This window comes from Choloepus didactylus, chromosome X (assembly GCF_015220235.1).
Source record: "Choloepus didactylus isolate mChoDid1 chromosome X, mChoDid1.pri, whole genome shotgun sequence".
Lineage (NCBI taxonomy): Eukaryota > Metazoa > Chordata > Mammalia > Pilosa > Megalonychidae > Choloepus > Choloepus didactylus.
In genome coordinates this window covers 23,495,733-23,513,739 of record NC_051334.1, presented here as the reverse complement: position 1 = coordinate 23,513,739, position 18,007 = coordinate 23,495,733, and the positions used below count along the sequence as shown (strand labels likewise).

At 41.3% G+C, this 18,007-nt stretch overlaps 1 protein-coding gene across 5 annotated transcripts in view; it reads left to right on the top strand.

The window, feature by feature from the left end:
- The window catches only part of PCYT1B (phosphate cytidylyltransferase 1, choline, beta), a 188,558-nt gene that overhangs the window by 74,365 nt on the left and 96,186 nt on the right, over positions 1-18,007 (top strand). For all 5 annotated transcript variants that reach the window (XM_037821896.1, XM_037821898.1, XM_037821895.1 and 2 more), the window contains one exon: positions 8,917-9,016. In XM_037821896.1, the coding sequence (XP_037677824.1) occupies positions 8,917-9,016 (100 nt within the window). The remainder of the gene's footprint in view (positions 1-8,916; positions 9,017-18,007) is intronic.

Sequence of the window (18,007 nt, the reverse complement as noted above, 5' to 3'; positions counted from 1 at the left end):
GGCAGTTTTTGATACTGGAGTGTGGTGCTGCTATTGCAAATACCAAAAAAAAATGGAAACGGCCTTGGAATTGGGTAGCGGGTAGAGGCTGGAAGAATTGTGTGGTGCTTAATAGAAAAAGCCTAGATGGCTTTGAAGAGCCTGTGGGTAGAAATATGGATGCTAAAGGTACTTCCAGTGAGGCCTTAGAAGGAAATGATGAATGTGTTATTAGAAACTTGAAGAAAGGTGCTCTTTGTTTTAAAGTGGCAGAGAACTTGATGAAATTGAGTTCTGATGTTGGATGGAGGGCAGAATTTGAAAGCAGTGAACTTGGATATTTAGCTCTGGAGATTTCCAAGCTAAGAGTGGAAGGTGCAGTCTGGTTTCTCTTGTAGCTCGTAGTAAAATATGAGAGGAAAGGGATAAGCTGAGAAATGAACTTTTGAGTACAAAGAAACCAGAATTTGGAAAATTCTGAGCCTATCCAGAGAGTGTGTTCTGAGTCTAGCGTCAGAAGCAGCTCTATCGGGGACCTCCTTGAGCTTCTGGAAAGTGAGTTCCTGGAGAATAGGGCTCCATGTGAGTGTTTAACTGAACATAGATCCAGTCAGCCATTTCAGAGGAAGTTGGGATTGGAAATGCAATTATGCAGGAAGGATCTATGGGAAGTCCTTTTGTCTGATGGTTTGGATCCCTGTGAACTGCATGCAAATCCAACAAGATTTTTTTGAAATTTGTATGAGCAGAACCACTGGCAGCCTGGACTGAAAGCAACAGAGAAGGATGAATTAAAGGAAGAACGACTTTAGGGGCAGAACCATGGAAGCCGAGGTCAGGACCGAAGAGTCTCCTCAGGCCAAGAGAGCAGGCCCACCCATGTGTGTGGAAAGGGCAGTTTCACCCCTGTGCTTGGAGGGGACAGGCCATCTGTCCCAGCATTTGGAGAAGGTGGGCCACCTCACTTGGGTGAGGGTGTTCAGGGAGAGAGCTGTTGTTCAGGGAGAGAGCTGCCACCCCAGTGCTTGGAGATGGTGGGGCCTGTGCCCGGATGTTCACAAAGAGCCTGGCTGCCACCCCAGTGTTCGGAGAGGGTGGAGTCTGTGTCCCAGAACTCCCAGAGAGCCCGGCCACTATCCCGATACTTGGAGAAGGTGGAGTCTTTACCGCAGTGTTCAGGGAGAGCATTGCCATTGCATAAGTGCTTGGAAGGGATGGGGCTACCACTACATCAAGCTTGGAGGACGAAACATCCATCCACAGAGGACTCTCAGACCTTGTAATCGAAAGGAGTTTGCCCTGCTGGGTTTCAGAATTATTTGGGACCCATGACCCCTGTTTTCCTTCCAATTTCTCCCTTTGGGAATGGGAATGTCTATCCTATGCCTGTCCCTCCATTGTATATTGGAAGCAGATAACTTATTTTCTAGAGGAGAATTGTGCCCCAGGACAGACCACACCCATAACTGATTTTTAAAAAATTCTTTGATTACTTTCTATTTTTATCAAAGTAATATCAGCCAGTGCTAAACCACATAATGAAAACAGTTGTTCCTTACTTCATCCCTGCCCCTCTTATCCCTCAGTCTTGCTCCCTGGAGAAAAATATTTCCAAATCTTTTAGCTGTTTCTTCTAGTATTTATCTCCATGTTTCTAAATAGTATGCATGTACTGCTACTTTTTGTTGATACGTTTTAGATACTATCTTTTGTTTTCCATTGTTTTTTTAATTAAGGAAGTTGTGGGTTTATAGAAAAACCATAAATGATTTTGATATGACACATTGTATTTAGTATTCTTACTGAAATGACTTAAGGCCTTTGGGATGTTGTGATGGAATGAATGTATTTTGCATGTGGAAAGAACATGTCTTTTTTTTGGGATCCAGAGGGAAGACTGTGGTCGTTTGGACCTATGTACCCCAGAAAAACATTTCTTAAACTTAACCCGTTCCTGCGGGTGTGAACCTTTGTAAATAGGACCTTTTGATGAGTTTACTTCAGATAAGGTGTGGCCTAGGGTGGATCTTAATCCTATTAATGAAGTCCTTCTAGGGAAGTTCACAGAGAGAGAAAAAGCCACAGAGGGAGCAGCCAGAAGCTGAAAGTCAACAGAACCAGGAAGAGATGGGAGAGGACAGGAGGGGCAACCATGTGCATTGCCATGTGATAGAGGAGCCCAGGACAAAGGCTTACCAGCAGCCAGCCCCAGAATGCCAGTCTTAGGGAAGAAAGCATCACCTGGATGATAACTTCATTTGGAATTCTAGCCTCAAAACTGTGAGCTAATAATCCATTGCATGGCATTAGCTTTAACAGTGAGAAACTAAAACAGCTTCCTTATCTGTACCTCTAGCTTAGTCCTCTCTCCCAAACTCCAAACTTGTATATCCAACTTCCTACCTGACCTCTCCACTTGGAGGTCTAATGGGCATGTCAAACCAAATGTGTCCAGAATGGAATTCTTATCTCCCCTTCCCTGCCGTCCCAACCCCGAAACCTGCTCTTCCAGTGTCTTCCCTATCCTAGGGAATGGCAGCACTGTCTTTCCTGTTCTTCAGGCCAGTAACTTAGGAGTTATCCTGACTCCTCTCATTCTTTCACATTCTACATCCCATCTATTCCAAATTTTATTTATTCAAAATTTATCCAGACTCAGACCACCTCTCACCACCTCCACTGCTATTACCCTGGCCCCAGCCTTCATCTTCTCTTGCCCGATTATTGCAACAGACACTTCCATGGTTTTCTTGGCTCTACCTTTGACCTATTATAGGTTATTATCAATATAGCAACCAGAGTGGTCCTGTTAAAACTAAGTCAAATCATGTCACTCCCTTTTCAAAACCCTCTACTGGCTCTCATCTCTCTCAGAGCAAAAGCCAGTGTCTTTACAACATCCCCAAAGCCCGGCACAATCAGCTGCCTCCCATCCCTTTCCTTCCTGCCTTACATCTCTGGCTTCATCTCCTACTGTTTTTCCTTTTTGCTCACTCACTCCAGGCATGCTGGCTGCCTTATTCCTAGAAGAAGCCAGGCACACTCCTGCCCCAGGGCCTTTGCACGTGCTGCTTTCACTGCTTGGAACACTCTCCAGGGCTTTCTCCATATGGTTCAATTGATCTTCTATATATGTCCACAGATTTCTCCTTATTGACTATCCTATTTACAATTTTACCCCCTACACTCCATATCCTCCTTCCCTGCTTTATTTTTTTCTATAGCACTTGTCACCTTTTAATATACTATAAATTTTGCATTCCTTTTTTGTTGTTTGTTTATTATCTGTAAGTGTCATGAGGGTGGAAGTTTTGTCTGTTTTGTTCACTGATATATCCCCAGAACCTAGAACAGTGCCTGGCACACAGCAGGCGCTCAAGTAGTGTTTGTTGTTAGATGTTGGAAAAATGAATGATGGATAGATACTATGAAGGCAATTTAAATTGTTTTTAAAAGCTGAAATGAGTTTTGAATGTTCCATGTATATAGGAATCATATCATTTATTAGTCTGTAGATAATAGTTGTTACTTTTCAAAATATTCCTTTTTCTTATTCGACCCTGTATTAGTTAGGGTTCTCTAGGGAAACAGAATCAATGAGAGGTGTCTCTGATTATCAAATTGTAAAAGTGACTCACGCAACTGTGGGTATGCACGAGTCCAAATTCTGTAGAGCCGTCAACAAACTGTCAACTCCAAGGAAGATGTCCGATGAACTCCTCAGGAAACAAACCAGCAACTTCAATGAACTCCTCAGGAAATGAACTGGGATCTTCGATGAATGTGTTCAGTGAACTCCTCAGGAAATGAACTGGCAACTTCGACGAACTCCTCAGGAAATGCTTCACTGGGCAGCTGAAGAAGAAGTGAAGGTCCTCTATCTGTCTTGCTTATAAGTCTTCAACTGATTAATTGGATCAAATCCAGCCAATTGCATTCTCTCATTGTGGAAGGCATGCCCTTTGGTGAGTCATCAGTCACAGCTGCAGTCAATTGACCGATGATTTAATAAACCAGCCTCAAACGTCCTCACAGCAATTGTTAGGCCAGTGTTTGCTTGACCAGACAGCTGGGTCACCTGGCCAAGTTGACACATGAACCCAACCATCACAGACCCCTTTTATTTTTCTATATTTGGGGCACCTGAGCCTTAATTAAATTTCCTGCATCTCTGGATTCAAAGGAGAGGATCTATTTCTTAAAATTGATTTTTAAAATTACATATATTACATGAATGTGTTCACATAAAAATAAAACAAAATAGCAAACATATATGGAGTAAACAATGAAAATATCCCTTCACCTCTTCTCCCGATGCCATTGTCTTCCCCAGAGGTAACCCCAGTGTCTGGTGTGTATCCCTCTAGACCAGCACTGTCCAATATAATTTTCTCCAATGACAGGAATATTCTACATCTGTGCTGTCCAACACAGTACCAACTAGTCACATGTGGTTATTGAATACTTGAAATATAGCCAGTGTGACAGAGAAACTGAATTTAAATTTAAATAGCCTCATGTGGCTAATGCATCGTTACCATATTGGACAGCACAGTTCTAGACCATTTCTACACAATCACCTAATTTTGTTATAAATATATATATATATATTTTTTTTACCATAAATGGGGTCATACTATATAGCATGTATATATATATATGATACATACTGCTTTTTGACATGCGTTTTGCATTCAACAAAATATCTTTGAAATCATTCCGTTAGTACATATATATCTGCCTTACTGTTTTAATGGTGCCTACTATTTCATAATATGTGCATACCATTCTTAATAAAATGAAAAAGATATTTCTTGGTGCTGAGCCATGTACTGGGCCTCATTTCCCTCTACCCAAGTGGCATCTGTCAGTGAGGCCTTTGCACAGCTGCCTGATCTGAGATTCTACATAATCAATGACACTGTCCAGGAATCCAGCAATTCACATGTGTTGGGCCTGTGGTCAACTATATGTTCTATTGTCTCTTTCTCTCTACCTTCAAAAGACAAAGATATTCTGATCCCAAACTAAATCATGCTTTTGAAAATGTGTTCAGAGGCAGGTAAATGCAAACATAACAGAATGAGACTGAAGGATAGGATTTTATAATGTCATTTTGTGGTTCTGAATTTGCAGTTCTAAAGCTGGTGAGTCCCAAGGCAAAAGGCCTACCTGAGAGTAGATTCTTTATGAACTCCTGCTTTTGTCTCTTGCGTATCCTGGTTAAAATGTTTTGTCCTTGTGAAATTTTTTCATACTAGAAGACCTTTTTGAGATGGTTATGACCTTATTAACTGTGGTAATTCACTTTTCAATTAATCTCTGTGCTTCTAGCATTGCCTCATCAACATTTGCTAGCTAAGGTTTATTGAGCCTGGCATCATACTAAGTTATATATACTGGATCAGTCAAAGCCCTGTCAAGACCCAGATGGCTCACTCCAGGGGAAATTTGAGGAGAGTTTAATAAAGGGACTATTTACAAATGTGTAGGCAGGGTTTATGGTAACTTCCAGGAATAGTACAGTACCCTGGGGCTAGTAACATTGGGGGATTGCTACCCAAAGACCTCAAGGGGGAAGGGAAGAGTGTGGTTACCAGAACGCTGGAGAGCACTCAATAAAGAGGGCCCCCCTGACAGGAACAGTGGCTTTCTGTGAAAGGCCAGAACCAATGTACTGCTTACTAGCAGGAAGGAAGCCAGGGAAACATACCCTGAGCTCACTCATGTCTTGCCCTCCAGTGCTTTGTGTACCTGCCATGGGCCCAACCCAACTGGAAGCAGGAGGGCAAGGGAGCCCATTGGTGTAGTCCATACAGGAAGCCATACAGGAAGCTGTACGGGAAGGCACAGAGCAGAGCTGAGAGGGGTAGGATGAAAGTTGATTCTGGAGAGGCAGAAGGAAGATATTCAGCGCACTCAACATTATTTCATTTAATCCTCATGACTCTGTGACATAGATCCTTTTATTGTTTTCTTTTTATAGATGAGGATACTGAAGGTTTGAGAGGCTACGAACCAGTAATTTTCTAAAAATCAAATGGATATCCAAATAATGGAGCCAAGATTGGAACCCAGGCCTTTCTGACTGGCTTGTCCCCTGTAGTTAAGAATAGCTTGGCTTAAACAAGCAACTCTGTGGTTGGCCATCACCACCAGCATTTCTATGATAAGTTCTGATTGGTAACCTTGCCAGTTGTCTTATTGGTCCAGTTGTCAGCCAGTGTTGCCAATTGCAGGAACAGAGGTTCTATCAACCAGTTTTTGCAGTCAAGTAATGTTTGCATTGTATATTTAATATAGTACCTAATAGCTTTTGTTTTAAGTAAATATTTGACAATGTCCATTTAAGTGATTCTGCAAATGATATGCCACAGTATATACTGTCTTCCTCTTTAAAAAGGCTGAGGGGAATATACTATAGTATAGTTTACATAACCAGAACTTGTGTGACAAATAGGCAACATGTTCACGTACAATGACTGGGTGTTCTGATATCTTAAATTAAGTAGAAAGAAGTTTTATTATGGTCTACCTCCAAGTCTGTGGTCTGACAAGGCCCTTGAACATTTGAGGTCCAGGGCACTGGGTGGGGCTTCTTAACCCTTTAGAATCCTCACTTTTTTGTGCTAAACATAGAAATTGCACGTGCCTCCTCGGCCCCAGATTTGGAATATGGTTTCCTATGGGGGGAGAGTCTATCTTCTGAATGATCTCCACCAGTCCAAAAGCTTAACTTATGATTTGCATGTTGAAAAAACTGGGTTTTCTTTCCAAATATGAAATTATGTTATAAAATTGAATATCCCTTTTCAAACTCATACCTCCTCCCATCCTAAAAGGGCCATCCTTCACCTTTGACAATTGCTGCCCCAGAGTCAATTCTGTTCCTTCCCTTCTTATTTCTCTCCTCCATTTATCCACCCTCCAAACATCTAGCATCATAGTAAACCCATAGCATGTACTAATAAACACTCGATGATGTGATCTAGAGTCTAAGCTGAGGCTTGTCAGTAACTATATGCAAGTCATTTGACCGGCTTCACTAAGTCTGAGTGAAAATACCATCACATGCCTTTATTTTGTTAATTAATTGTTTGAGCCCTCCTCTAATTATCAGGAAGTCCAGTATCTTCTTTTTGAGGCCTCTTCCTCCTAATTGTCTAGAATCCTGAGGGTTTCCTCAGTTCAAAGGGAGCAAAAAAGGTAACTGAGATCTACCACTGCTATTGCTTCTTGCTGCCACTTGGTGTCACTATTGAAGGCAAGCCCTGTACAGTTCAGTGGAGTTAATGGTATCTGCTTCATAGAGAGTTGTACCAATTAAATGAGCTAATACATTCCAAATGCTTAGCATATAGATGAATACATGGCACTAAGTAGGCACTCAAAGATTTAGGTATTATGTTATGTTATTGGGCCTCAGTTATATGTCTTTTGCAGAGCTGAGACCAGAGGCTCCCTCTGGCAAATGGTGAGGAATAGATAGAGGCCTTGGTCCCCTGGAGGCTGGGAGATGGCCTGCAAGCTACATTGGCCCAGTCCCTCCCCATCCCTGGATCCTTTGATTTTCTTACTTGACCGGGGGTTGGTGCGCCCCTTGTAAGTGGAGGAGGCAGAACCTCAGTGGCAATGCAATTCCTTTGAAATTAAAAGATTTATTCTGGCAGGACTCCAGCTTCCAGGATGAAAGGTGCCACAGTGGGGAGAGGGGAAGGGTGTGGGGCAAGGAATGGTTCTTGGTAGTTGTAGAGGAGAACTGGTGGCTACTCAAGGGCAGGGACTGATCTTATCTCTACTTCTATCTCCCTCCTCTGAGATGGTGCCTGGCATATGTTTGAATGAGTGAGTGAATAAATGAATGGCAGAAGGTAAATGTGGGTCACAGCCCCTGTTCAAATGTATGGATCACGCTTCAGTTGAGTCTTCCCAAGTTAAGGAACACCTGTCTCCGTCGCAAAGAAACAATTCATGCAGCGATATGAGTAATGTTTACACTGACTAGTCGATTTCGGCTTTAAAAATAACAAAAATGGTGTAATGATGACTGTGGTGATGATATGGTGCGAGGACTACAAATGGACAGGTCTGGATTGCATCTGCCCTGTTTACTAAAATACCACTCACTTTGTCTTCCTCTGTCTGGAGAGAGTGAGGTTTTCATTTTAAGAGGCTGGCTAAAAAATGCAGGGCCACTTCCTGGGCGGGCTTCCAAGTAACAACATCTTTCTCACAGTGCTCTCCAGAGCCTCAGCCCAAGCTGCTTGGGGGCGGGGCCTCTCAGCTGTTGTTGGCTGTTGCAGCTACCTCAGGAGCAGTTATCCTCAGCCCACCAGAATTGCTATGCTTTTAGGCCTTCCTGGGGCACAGATCAGGCCCTTGACCTTTGCACTGAAGAGACATCTGAGATTGTCCAGGCTGGTGTGTGTGTGAAACACAGGGGATGTCGTGCTGCATTTCTGAGGATGGAGTTGCATCCGGGTATCCCAGTCTGTTGGTGAGTCTGAATGTTTGAAGACTGTCCTCATTGGCTGTGAAATGTTCAAAGCTGGGCATTGTGACTTCACAAGGTGGCATATTTCTTAACCCTGCTGAGTCTCAGCTTCCTTTTCTATGAAATGGGGTTGGTAATACTTCTTTCATTGGGAGTCATGTGGCCTAAAAAATATAACATATCCAGAATACCTCATTGGTACCTGGCATATAGTAGACACTAACGAGCTCTTACTATTTTTGAAGCATCAGTCAAGAAAAGAGATTTCAATGACAGTGTCCCTGGCTTTATTTCTAACAGTATAATATGTCTCTGAAAGACTCAGTGGATACATTCTACTTCTTCATCATGCCTGAATAGCCAACAGAAATGAAACTTCAGAGGAGGTTAGTGCCAAAGGAAAGTTTGTCAGACTCTATTCCCTTTCTCTTTTTCCCTTCTAGACTTTGACTGCACCTGCCCCATTTGCAGATGAAACCAGCTGCCAGTGCCAAGCTCCCCATGAAAGACTGACCATTGCTCAGGCCCGCTTAGGAACACCAGGTGAGGATGTACTTCTTGTTCCCTGAATGGGCCCAGTCTTGATAGTATCAGAAAGGCCCAGCATTATTTGAGCTGCATCTGTTTTCAGAGGGTTGGATTTAGAGATTAAGGCACAGCACAAAAGTGTAAATATCAACAGTGATATAGTAGACCAACCAAAGTAAGTAAGTAAAAGATGCAGCAGAATACAGGAGTTTGAGCCCCAGCTCTGCCATTTACTAGTTCTACAGTCTTGGACAGGCTGTAAAATGATCTGAACCTGTTTCCTCAGGTGCAAAATGGGGACAGTGATACCTGCTTCACAAGGTTTTTGTGAGAACTAGATTTGGTTAAAAGTTCAAAAGCATCTTGTAAATGGTGAAGGTTTATACGAACCTAAACTACTATAATAATTACCGTTTTTAAAAGTTTGTGTTTTAAAAGTTTCTCTGAGTGTGCCTTAAATTAAAGAGCGGGCTCTGCTATAAAAGTTTGTTCATTCATTCATTCCTTTAGCACATACCAGAGGATGGATATGGAAGAGTTTTTGAAAAAGAGTTATAAGGGACTCAGATACTTGTACACCAATGTTCATAGTAGTAGTATTCATAATTGCCCAAAGGTGGAAATGCCCCAAGTGTCCATCAACAGATGAATGGATAAACAAAAGATGGTATATCCGTACAATGAAATATTATTCAGCTGTAAAAAGGAATGACGTTCCAATACATGCTACAACATGGATAAACTTTGAAAATGTTATGCTAAGTGAAATAAGCCAGGCACAAAAGGACAAATATTGTATGATTCCACTTATATGACATACCTAGAATATGCAAATTTGTAGAGACAGAAAGTAGGTTACCAGGGGCCAAGATGGGGGTGTGGTAGGAGTAGGCAAGTGGGGAGTTATTACTTAATGGGTGAACAGGGTCTCTTTGGGGTGATGAAAAAATTTGGTGATTGGTGGTGTTGATGGCAGCACAACATTGTCAATGTAACTAATGCCACTGAATCATACACTTAAAAATGGTTAAAATGACAAATTTTATGGTATATATGTTACCATAATAAAAATACTATAAGGTAGCATCCCTGTTTCCTAAAATCTTTTGCTGCAATTAAAGAGAGAAGACAATGAGATATGAAATATAAACCACCATTAGCATGCATGCATGGATGTAGGGGATAAATCCTGCAACACATGATAAATGACAGTTTATTGAAAGGCAAATTCATTTGGCCTGGAGTAGTCAGGCAAGGTACAGGGAGGTCACAGACTTGAGTTTATACGTTTGTGAGAAGTAAGATTTATTCTCTGTGGGTAGAAAATGGAAGGGTATCCTGGGCAGGCAGAACAGGAAGTGAAGGCACAGAGGCAGAGAGCTGTGTAGGAGTGAGTGAGTGGTGTTTCAGTTGATAGGGATGGAGCAGGACAGCTTTGAGCCATTTAAGATGGTATAACTCAATGAACCCACTCGCCATTTCAAAAAAAAAACCACCAACACAAACTTAATAGAACATATGGAACAAAGGACCATTTGCTTAATAGTAATAATTAATATTTATTAAGTGCTTACTCTACGTTAAGTTCTTTGTATGTATTGGGTCATTTCACTATCACAACTCTCTGTGGTTAGTATTTTTAGGATTTCACAGACGAGGAAATTAAGCATGAGAGCATTCAGCTAGTAAGTGGCTGTGGTTCTTACACTAGAGGGTGCATCAGCATCACCTGGAAGGCTTGTTAAGCTGCAGGTTTCTGGGCCCCACCCTCAGGGTTTCTGATTCATCCAACTAGGGTGGGGCTCAAGAATTTGCATCTCTAACAAGTTCCCATGTGTTGCTGATGCTTGGGTGACCACACTTTGAAAACCAATGGTAAATGGTAAAGCTGGAGTTTGAACTCAAACCTGTTTTGTGTTAGAGCTTAACGCTTGACCACGACACTCGACTTTCTCTTTAAGAATAGCCTTCAAGAGAGTGAAGTGAGGAGGGTGAGCTTCTTTTGAGAAAGGCAAGATGCTTGGGAGGTAGTTCAAACCAGCTAACTTTTCCCCAAACTTTAGTGTGCAGAGAATCATCTGGTAAGTATGTTAAAGAAACAGATTCCTTGCTGTGTTCTACCCCCACCCCCCGAATCAAGAATAAGTCCCAGCATCTGCATTTTTAACACTGTGGGTGATTGTGAAGGTGGTGGTCTACAAAGCACACACTGAGCAATGTTGATTGAGCAGTAAATCCAAGGGATGCTAAATGAAAGTCCAGGTGGTTATGGAGAGAATAGATTGACCTAAAGTTAAAGGATGAGCTTCAGGTCCAGAACAAACAATAAAGGACCCTAATTTACTACAGAAAGGAAAGGGAAGTAGCACTTACTATACATCTGCTAGGTACAATGCCCTTTGACTCTCATTTAGTCCTTGCAAAGACCATGTGAGATGGCTGTTATTATGTCCTTTATACAGATAAGGAAAATAAGGCTTGGCAAACTTTAAAGTAACTGGTGAAATGCCCTAGCCAACTGACTCTGTAGAGCTAGGATTCTACCTCAAGTCCATTTAACATCAAACTCATGCTTTGTCTACCATAAGAGGCCACTTCCAAGACTATGGTAGTTAAGTGAAAACATGTTCAGGCTTTGAATTGGAGGGTGGAAGGGGTGTGAACTAGACAGACAGGCAGTAGCTGTAATTATTTATAGTGGCAGGATTGTCTGCCAGGTTCACTGCTGTTTTACCATGCCCTAGAGAACTACTTGTCATGAAGTGTGGTCAAATGTTTGTTGAGGGAATGAATAAGTGAGTGAATGAATGAATGAAAGTTTGGAACAAGAGAAGAAACTTGACCTCTGGAAATAGACAGTAGAGAGAGAGAGAATCTGGTCTGATGTTTTGAAGCCTCAAGCTTATTGGGTGAGATTAGATACCTGTATGTTGCCTAACCCCCAAGCAATTTAAACCATGAGAATCAAGCTAGAACAAGATGATGGTGCATTTTGAAATAAATGTATGGTGGGTTCTGGAGAACACCGGTCACTGCTGGAGGAGAGAGATGGAGCAATGGTAAACTGGTCTTTAGAAAAGAAATTCTCCCCTCTTATCTCAAGTGATGACACTGGGAAGTTATCCCAGTGTGTTGTGATATTCATGGTCACCTGGATGGGGAAATTTCTATTAGTAATTTCATTATTTAGAATTTCTAATATAAGTGTTTAAATGTGGCAAGAAGTTAATTCTTTGATTACCTGGAAGACACACAATGGTCTTAGGCCACTCTCTGATAACCATTGTTTTATTAGAGCAGTGGTTCTCAAACTTTAGTGTGCTTAGAATTTCCTGGAGGGTTTGTAAAACTACAGACTGCTGGGGTCTACCCCAAGTTTCTAATTCAGTGTATCTAGGGTGGGACTTGAGAATTTGCTTTTCTGACAAGATTCCTGGTGATACTGATATTGCTGGTCCTGGGACCACACTTGAAAAACCACTGCTTAAGAGTAATAGTTGTCAGTGGTTGGAGGGAGTGACACAGAGATTATCCAAATATCGTAATTGTTAGAGAATCATACTGTTAGAAAAGTTCAGAATTAAAACAAAATCTTACTGCTTGACTGCCTTTTAAGAAACAAGAAAAACATTACTTTTTGAAGGGTTTAGTGATTTTCGAGCATAGTAAGCAACTACCTTTTTGGTAATTGTGATACTGTCTTAAGCATTCCATCAAAAAGACAAAACAGGCCAGTAGTTCTATCCTGTTTGGAATTTGTTGAGCATCTTAGATGTATATATTCATGTCTTTAATTAAATTTGGGAAGTTTTCAGCCATTATTTCTTTGAATATTCTTTCTGTCCCTTTTTCCCTTTCTTCGTCTGGGACTCCCAGAATACATATATGGGTTTGCTTGATGGTGTTCCACAGTGTCCTCAGGCTCTGTTTACTTTTCTTAATTCTTTTTTCTTTCTGCTCCTCAGACTGGATTGTATGAGTTGTCTTATTTTCAAGTTCACTGATTCTTTCTTCTGCCAGCTCCAATTTGCTGTTGTACCCCTCTAGGGAATTTTTAATTGCTATTACTGTGGTCTTCAGCTCTGTTTGTCCCTGTGCCAGTTTGAATGTATTGTGTCCCCCAAACACCATTATCTTTGATGTAGTCTTGTGGGGCAGACATTTTGGTGCTGATTAGATTTGCTTGGAACGTGCCCCACCCGGCTGTGGGTGATGACTCTGATGAGATGTTCCCATGGAGGCGTGGCCCCACCCATTCAGGGTGGGCCTTGATCAGTGGAGCCATATAAATGAGCTGACTCAAAGAGAAGGAACTCAGTGCAGCTGTGAGTGATGTTTTGAAGAGGAGCAAGCTTGCTAGAGAGGAACATCCTGGGAGAAAGCCATTTTGAAACCAGAACTTTGGAGCAGATGCCAGCCACGTGCCTTCCCAGCTAACAGAGGTTTTCCAGACACCATTGGCCATCCTCCAGTGAAGGTACCCAATTACTGATGTGTTACCTTGGACACTTTATGGCCTTAAGACTGTAACTGCGTAGCCAAATAAACCCCCTTTTTATAAAAGCCAATCCATCTCTGGTGTTTTGCATTCTGCAGCATTAGCAAACTAGAACAGTCCCTTTTCATAATTTCCATCTCTATGTTCATATTCTCTTTGGTTCATTTATCATTTTCCTGATTTCCTTTAGTTCTTTTTTCATGTTTTCCTTTAGCTCTTTGAGCACATTTAGGACCATTTAAAAAAATGTCTTTGTCTGGCATGTCTCAGGTCTGGTCCTCCTCATTGATGGTTTCTAATGTTTTAATCTCTTTTCTCTGGGCCATTACTTCCTATTTCTTTGTATGTTTTGTAATCTTCTGTTGAAACTTGGAAATTTTGATATTTTAACATGTTATTGCTGGAATTTAGACTTTGAGACATCTGTTCTTTTTTTTTTTTTGGACTGCCTTTTTTTTTTAAATTGAGATTGTTCACATACCATAAAATTATCCAGAGATCCAAAGTGTACAATCAATTGCCCATCATACCATCATACAGCTGTGCATCCATCACAATTAATTTTTTTTCAATTTTTAGAATATTTTCATTACTCCAGAAAGAAATAAAGGCACACAGAAAAGGAAACTTAAATCCTCCCATAACCCTAACCACCCCCCTCCATTATTTTAAAAAAATTTTTTAAAAAATTTTTATTTTGAAATAAATTCAAACTTACAGGAACAGTTGCAAAAATAATACAAACCCCATACAGAGAACTCCAGCATACCCCAACCCCCCTCCACCGATACCCCAATCTACCAACTTTAATATTTTGTCACTTTACCATTTCTTTCTTTCCCTCTCTCCCTGTCTATCATCCATCATCTATTGCTCTGTCTTCTGAACATGAGAGCAAGTTGCACACACCCTTGAACAAACAATATAATTCACATATACATTTCCCATGAACAAGAACATTCTTTTATGCAGTCCCATTAAGTGCAGCTAAGAAGTTCAAGAAATTCAACATTGGTATAAAGCTTACATTCTATATTTCATTTTTTTCTTATGTCCCAATTGTGTCCTTTTGAGCCTTTTCTCCTCTATTCTTAGATCTCATCCAGGATCATCTATGGCATTTAATTGTCATTGTCTATTTAGTCTGTCTTTTTTTTTCAATTGTGGAAACATATATACAGCATAAATCTTCCCATTCCAACCCCTCCCAAGCATTCCATTTAGTGGGATTAATCACATTCACAATGTTGCAATGCCATCATCTTCCCACCATCCATTACTAGAAATTTCCCTTCACCCCAAACAGAAACCCTACACTCATTTCTTATTAACTCCCCATTGCCCCTTCCCCCACTTCTTGTAACCCATACTCTACTTTTCATCTCTATAATCATATTCTCTGATACTTTCTTTGTGTTTACCGTGGGGCTTAAATTTAACACCTTAAGTCTATAACAATCTTGTTTTCTTTGATACCAACTTAACTTCAATAGGAAACATAAACTATGTTCCTATACTCTTCCATTCCCCCCACCTTTATGTAGTTCTTGTCAAAAATTACATATTTTACCCTGAGTCCCAAACCACTGATTTATCATTATACTTTATGTATTTTAGATCCTGTTGGAAGTAAATAGTGGAGTTACAAATCAAAAATACAGTCGTGTTGGTATTTATATTTACCATGTGATCTTTACTGGAAATCTTTACTTCTTCATGTGGTTTCAGTCAATTGTTTAGTGTCCCTTCCTTTCAGCCTGCTCAACTCCCTTTAGCATTTCTTATAGAACTGATCTACTGGTGATGAATCCCTCAGCTTTTGATTATCCAGGAATGTTTTCATCTACCTCTCATTTTTACCCTCCAGTTGTTTGTGAATTTTCTAAGTCTCTGATGGTTATTGACTTCCACCTGTATTCCATTGTGTTCAGAGAATGTGCCCTGAACAATTTCAATTTTTTTAAATTTATTGAGGCTGGCTTTATGTCCCAGCCCATGGTCTATTCTGGAGAAAGTTCCGTAATCACTAGAGGAGAATGTGTATCCTGGTGATTTGAGATGCAATGCTCCATACATGTCTGTTAAATTTCTCTATATCTCTCTCTCCTTTCTTTGTTTCTCTGTTGTTAGGACTCCCTTTAGTATCTGAAGTAGGGCAGGTCTTTTATTAGCAAAATCTCTCAGCATTTGTTTGTCTGTGACAAATTTAAGCTCTCCCTCAAATTTGAAGGAGAGTTTTGCTGGATAAAGTATTCTTGGTTGGAAATTTTTCTCTCTCAGAATTTTAAATGTATCATGCCACTGCCTTCTCGCCTCCATGGTGGCCACAGAGTAGTCACTACTTAGTCTTATGGTGTTTTCTTTGTATGTGGTGAATTGCTTTTCTCTTGCTGCTTTCAGAACTTGTTCCTTCTCTTCATTATTTGACAGTCTGATCAGAATATGTCTTGGAGTGGGTTTATTTGGATTTATTCTATTTGGAGTTAGCTGGGCATTTATGTGTGTTTATATTGTGTATATGTGTATTTATATTGTGTACAAGGTTTGGGAAGTTTTCCCCAACAATTTCTTTGAACACTCTTTCTAAACCTTTACCCTTCTCTTCCCCTTCTGGGACACCAATGAGTCTTATATTTGCACGTTTTACTTTATCTATCATATCTCTGAGATCCACTTCATTTTTTTTTATTTTTTCCCCATTCTTTCTTTTGTTCTTTCATTTTCCATTCTGTGGTTCTTGAGGTTGCTGAGTCATTATTCAGCTTCCTCTAGTCTTGTACTATGAGTATCCAGAATCTTTTTAATTTGGTCAACAGATTCTTTTATTTCCATAAGATCACCTATTTTTTTATTTACTCTTGTAATTTATTCTTTATGCTCTTCTAGGGCCTTCTTTATGTCCTTTATATCCTGTGCCATGCTGTTCTTCATGTCCTTTATATCCTGTGCCATGCTCTCGTTGTTCATCTTTAGTTCTTTGATTAATTGCTCCAAGTACTGTGTCTCCTCTGATCTTTAAATTTGGGTGTTTGGGTTTGGGTTATCCATATTGTCTGGTTTTTTCATATGCTTTAAAATTTTCTGTTGTTTTTGGCCTCTTGGTATTTGCTTTACTTGATAGGGTTCTTTTAGGATATGAAGGATTATTCAGACACCAATCTCTAATTTGTCAGATCTACAGCTTGGTGGCATACACTTTCTCTAACTAACCAGCAGATGGCATCCGTGAGTCACCTATTCCCCTCAAGTCAGTTCTCCCCAACTTTGTCTTTGTGGTGTGTGGGGCTCTGGTTCTTGTGGGGTCCAATTGGTGCACCAAGTTTAGGTGTGTTGTTGGTGCTGTCCGCCCTGAATGTGGGGCGTGTGTCTGAGTGGTTAGGGAGGCAGGGTAGCTTTAATAATCAAACCTCCCAGGTGTTCCCGGAGATTTAAGGCTGTTGCAAGAGTCTAAACCTTCATTTCAGTCTCGCCACAGATTGTCTCTGCTGCTGACCCACAAGTCCTTGGTATTGGCGTAGGGTCCCTGGGATTTCTGGGTGGCTTCCTCTTCCCAGCCGTGCCCTTCTAGGGCCTTTGCTGAAGGAAGGCTGTGCTACGTCACAAGTGTGCGCCGTCCCTCAAGGGAAGCCCTGGGCCGCTGGGCCATGCAGGGGCATTCCCAGCCTGCTGTAAAGATGGCTGAATGGGGCGTGTTAATTTCCCCCTTTTCGCACAGCTCCACCTTCCCAGCTCTGGGACAATCAGCTGTGGGTGCGTGAAAGGCTATTGTCCACGGTCGATATTGTGGCCTGTGCGTGGTGTTGCCAGAAACACTTCCCGTCACACTGGGTCCCTTGGTGCGGCTCTGGGCTGTGGCTCCAGCGCTGGGCAGGATCGTTCCCAGCCGGCTGGGAAAATGGCTGCAAGGGGTATGGTTTTTCCCCTTTTGGCTCACCTCTGCCCTCCTGGCTCCGAGACAACTAGCAGTGGGTGTGCGAAAGGCTCTCTTCCATGCCAGATATTGAGGCGTTCACACAGCCTTTTCCTGCCACGCTTCACTGTGTGGTTCTCGCTGCCGTATCTGCAGCCGCTTTTGGGTTTTGTTTTTAAAAAAGAACTAGTCCACCTCCAAACACCAACCCATGGTTTCCACACACCACAGTGCAGCCGCCGGATATTCAGCAGGCTTACTCACTTGTTTCAGAACGCAGACTCCCGGTTTCACCAAGTGCACGGTCCCTGTGGATTTAGCAGACCTTGTCCAGCTGGTGCATTGCTGAAACTGGTGTTCTGGGTCATTTTCTGGCTTTTATCTAGTATTTTTCATGGAGGTGTTTTTTTGCCCTGTCTCTCCTAGCTGCCATCTTAGGTTCTCCCCCCCTCCATTGTTGATTAATAGTATTGATATAATACATTTGTTACTGTTGATGAAAGAATGTTAAAATGCTATTAACTGTAGTATATAGTTTGTAATAGGTATATTTTTTTCTTATATGCCCCTCTATTATTAACTTCTATTATAGTGTCAT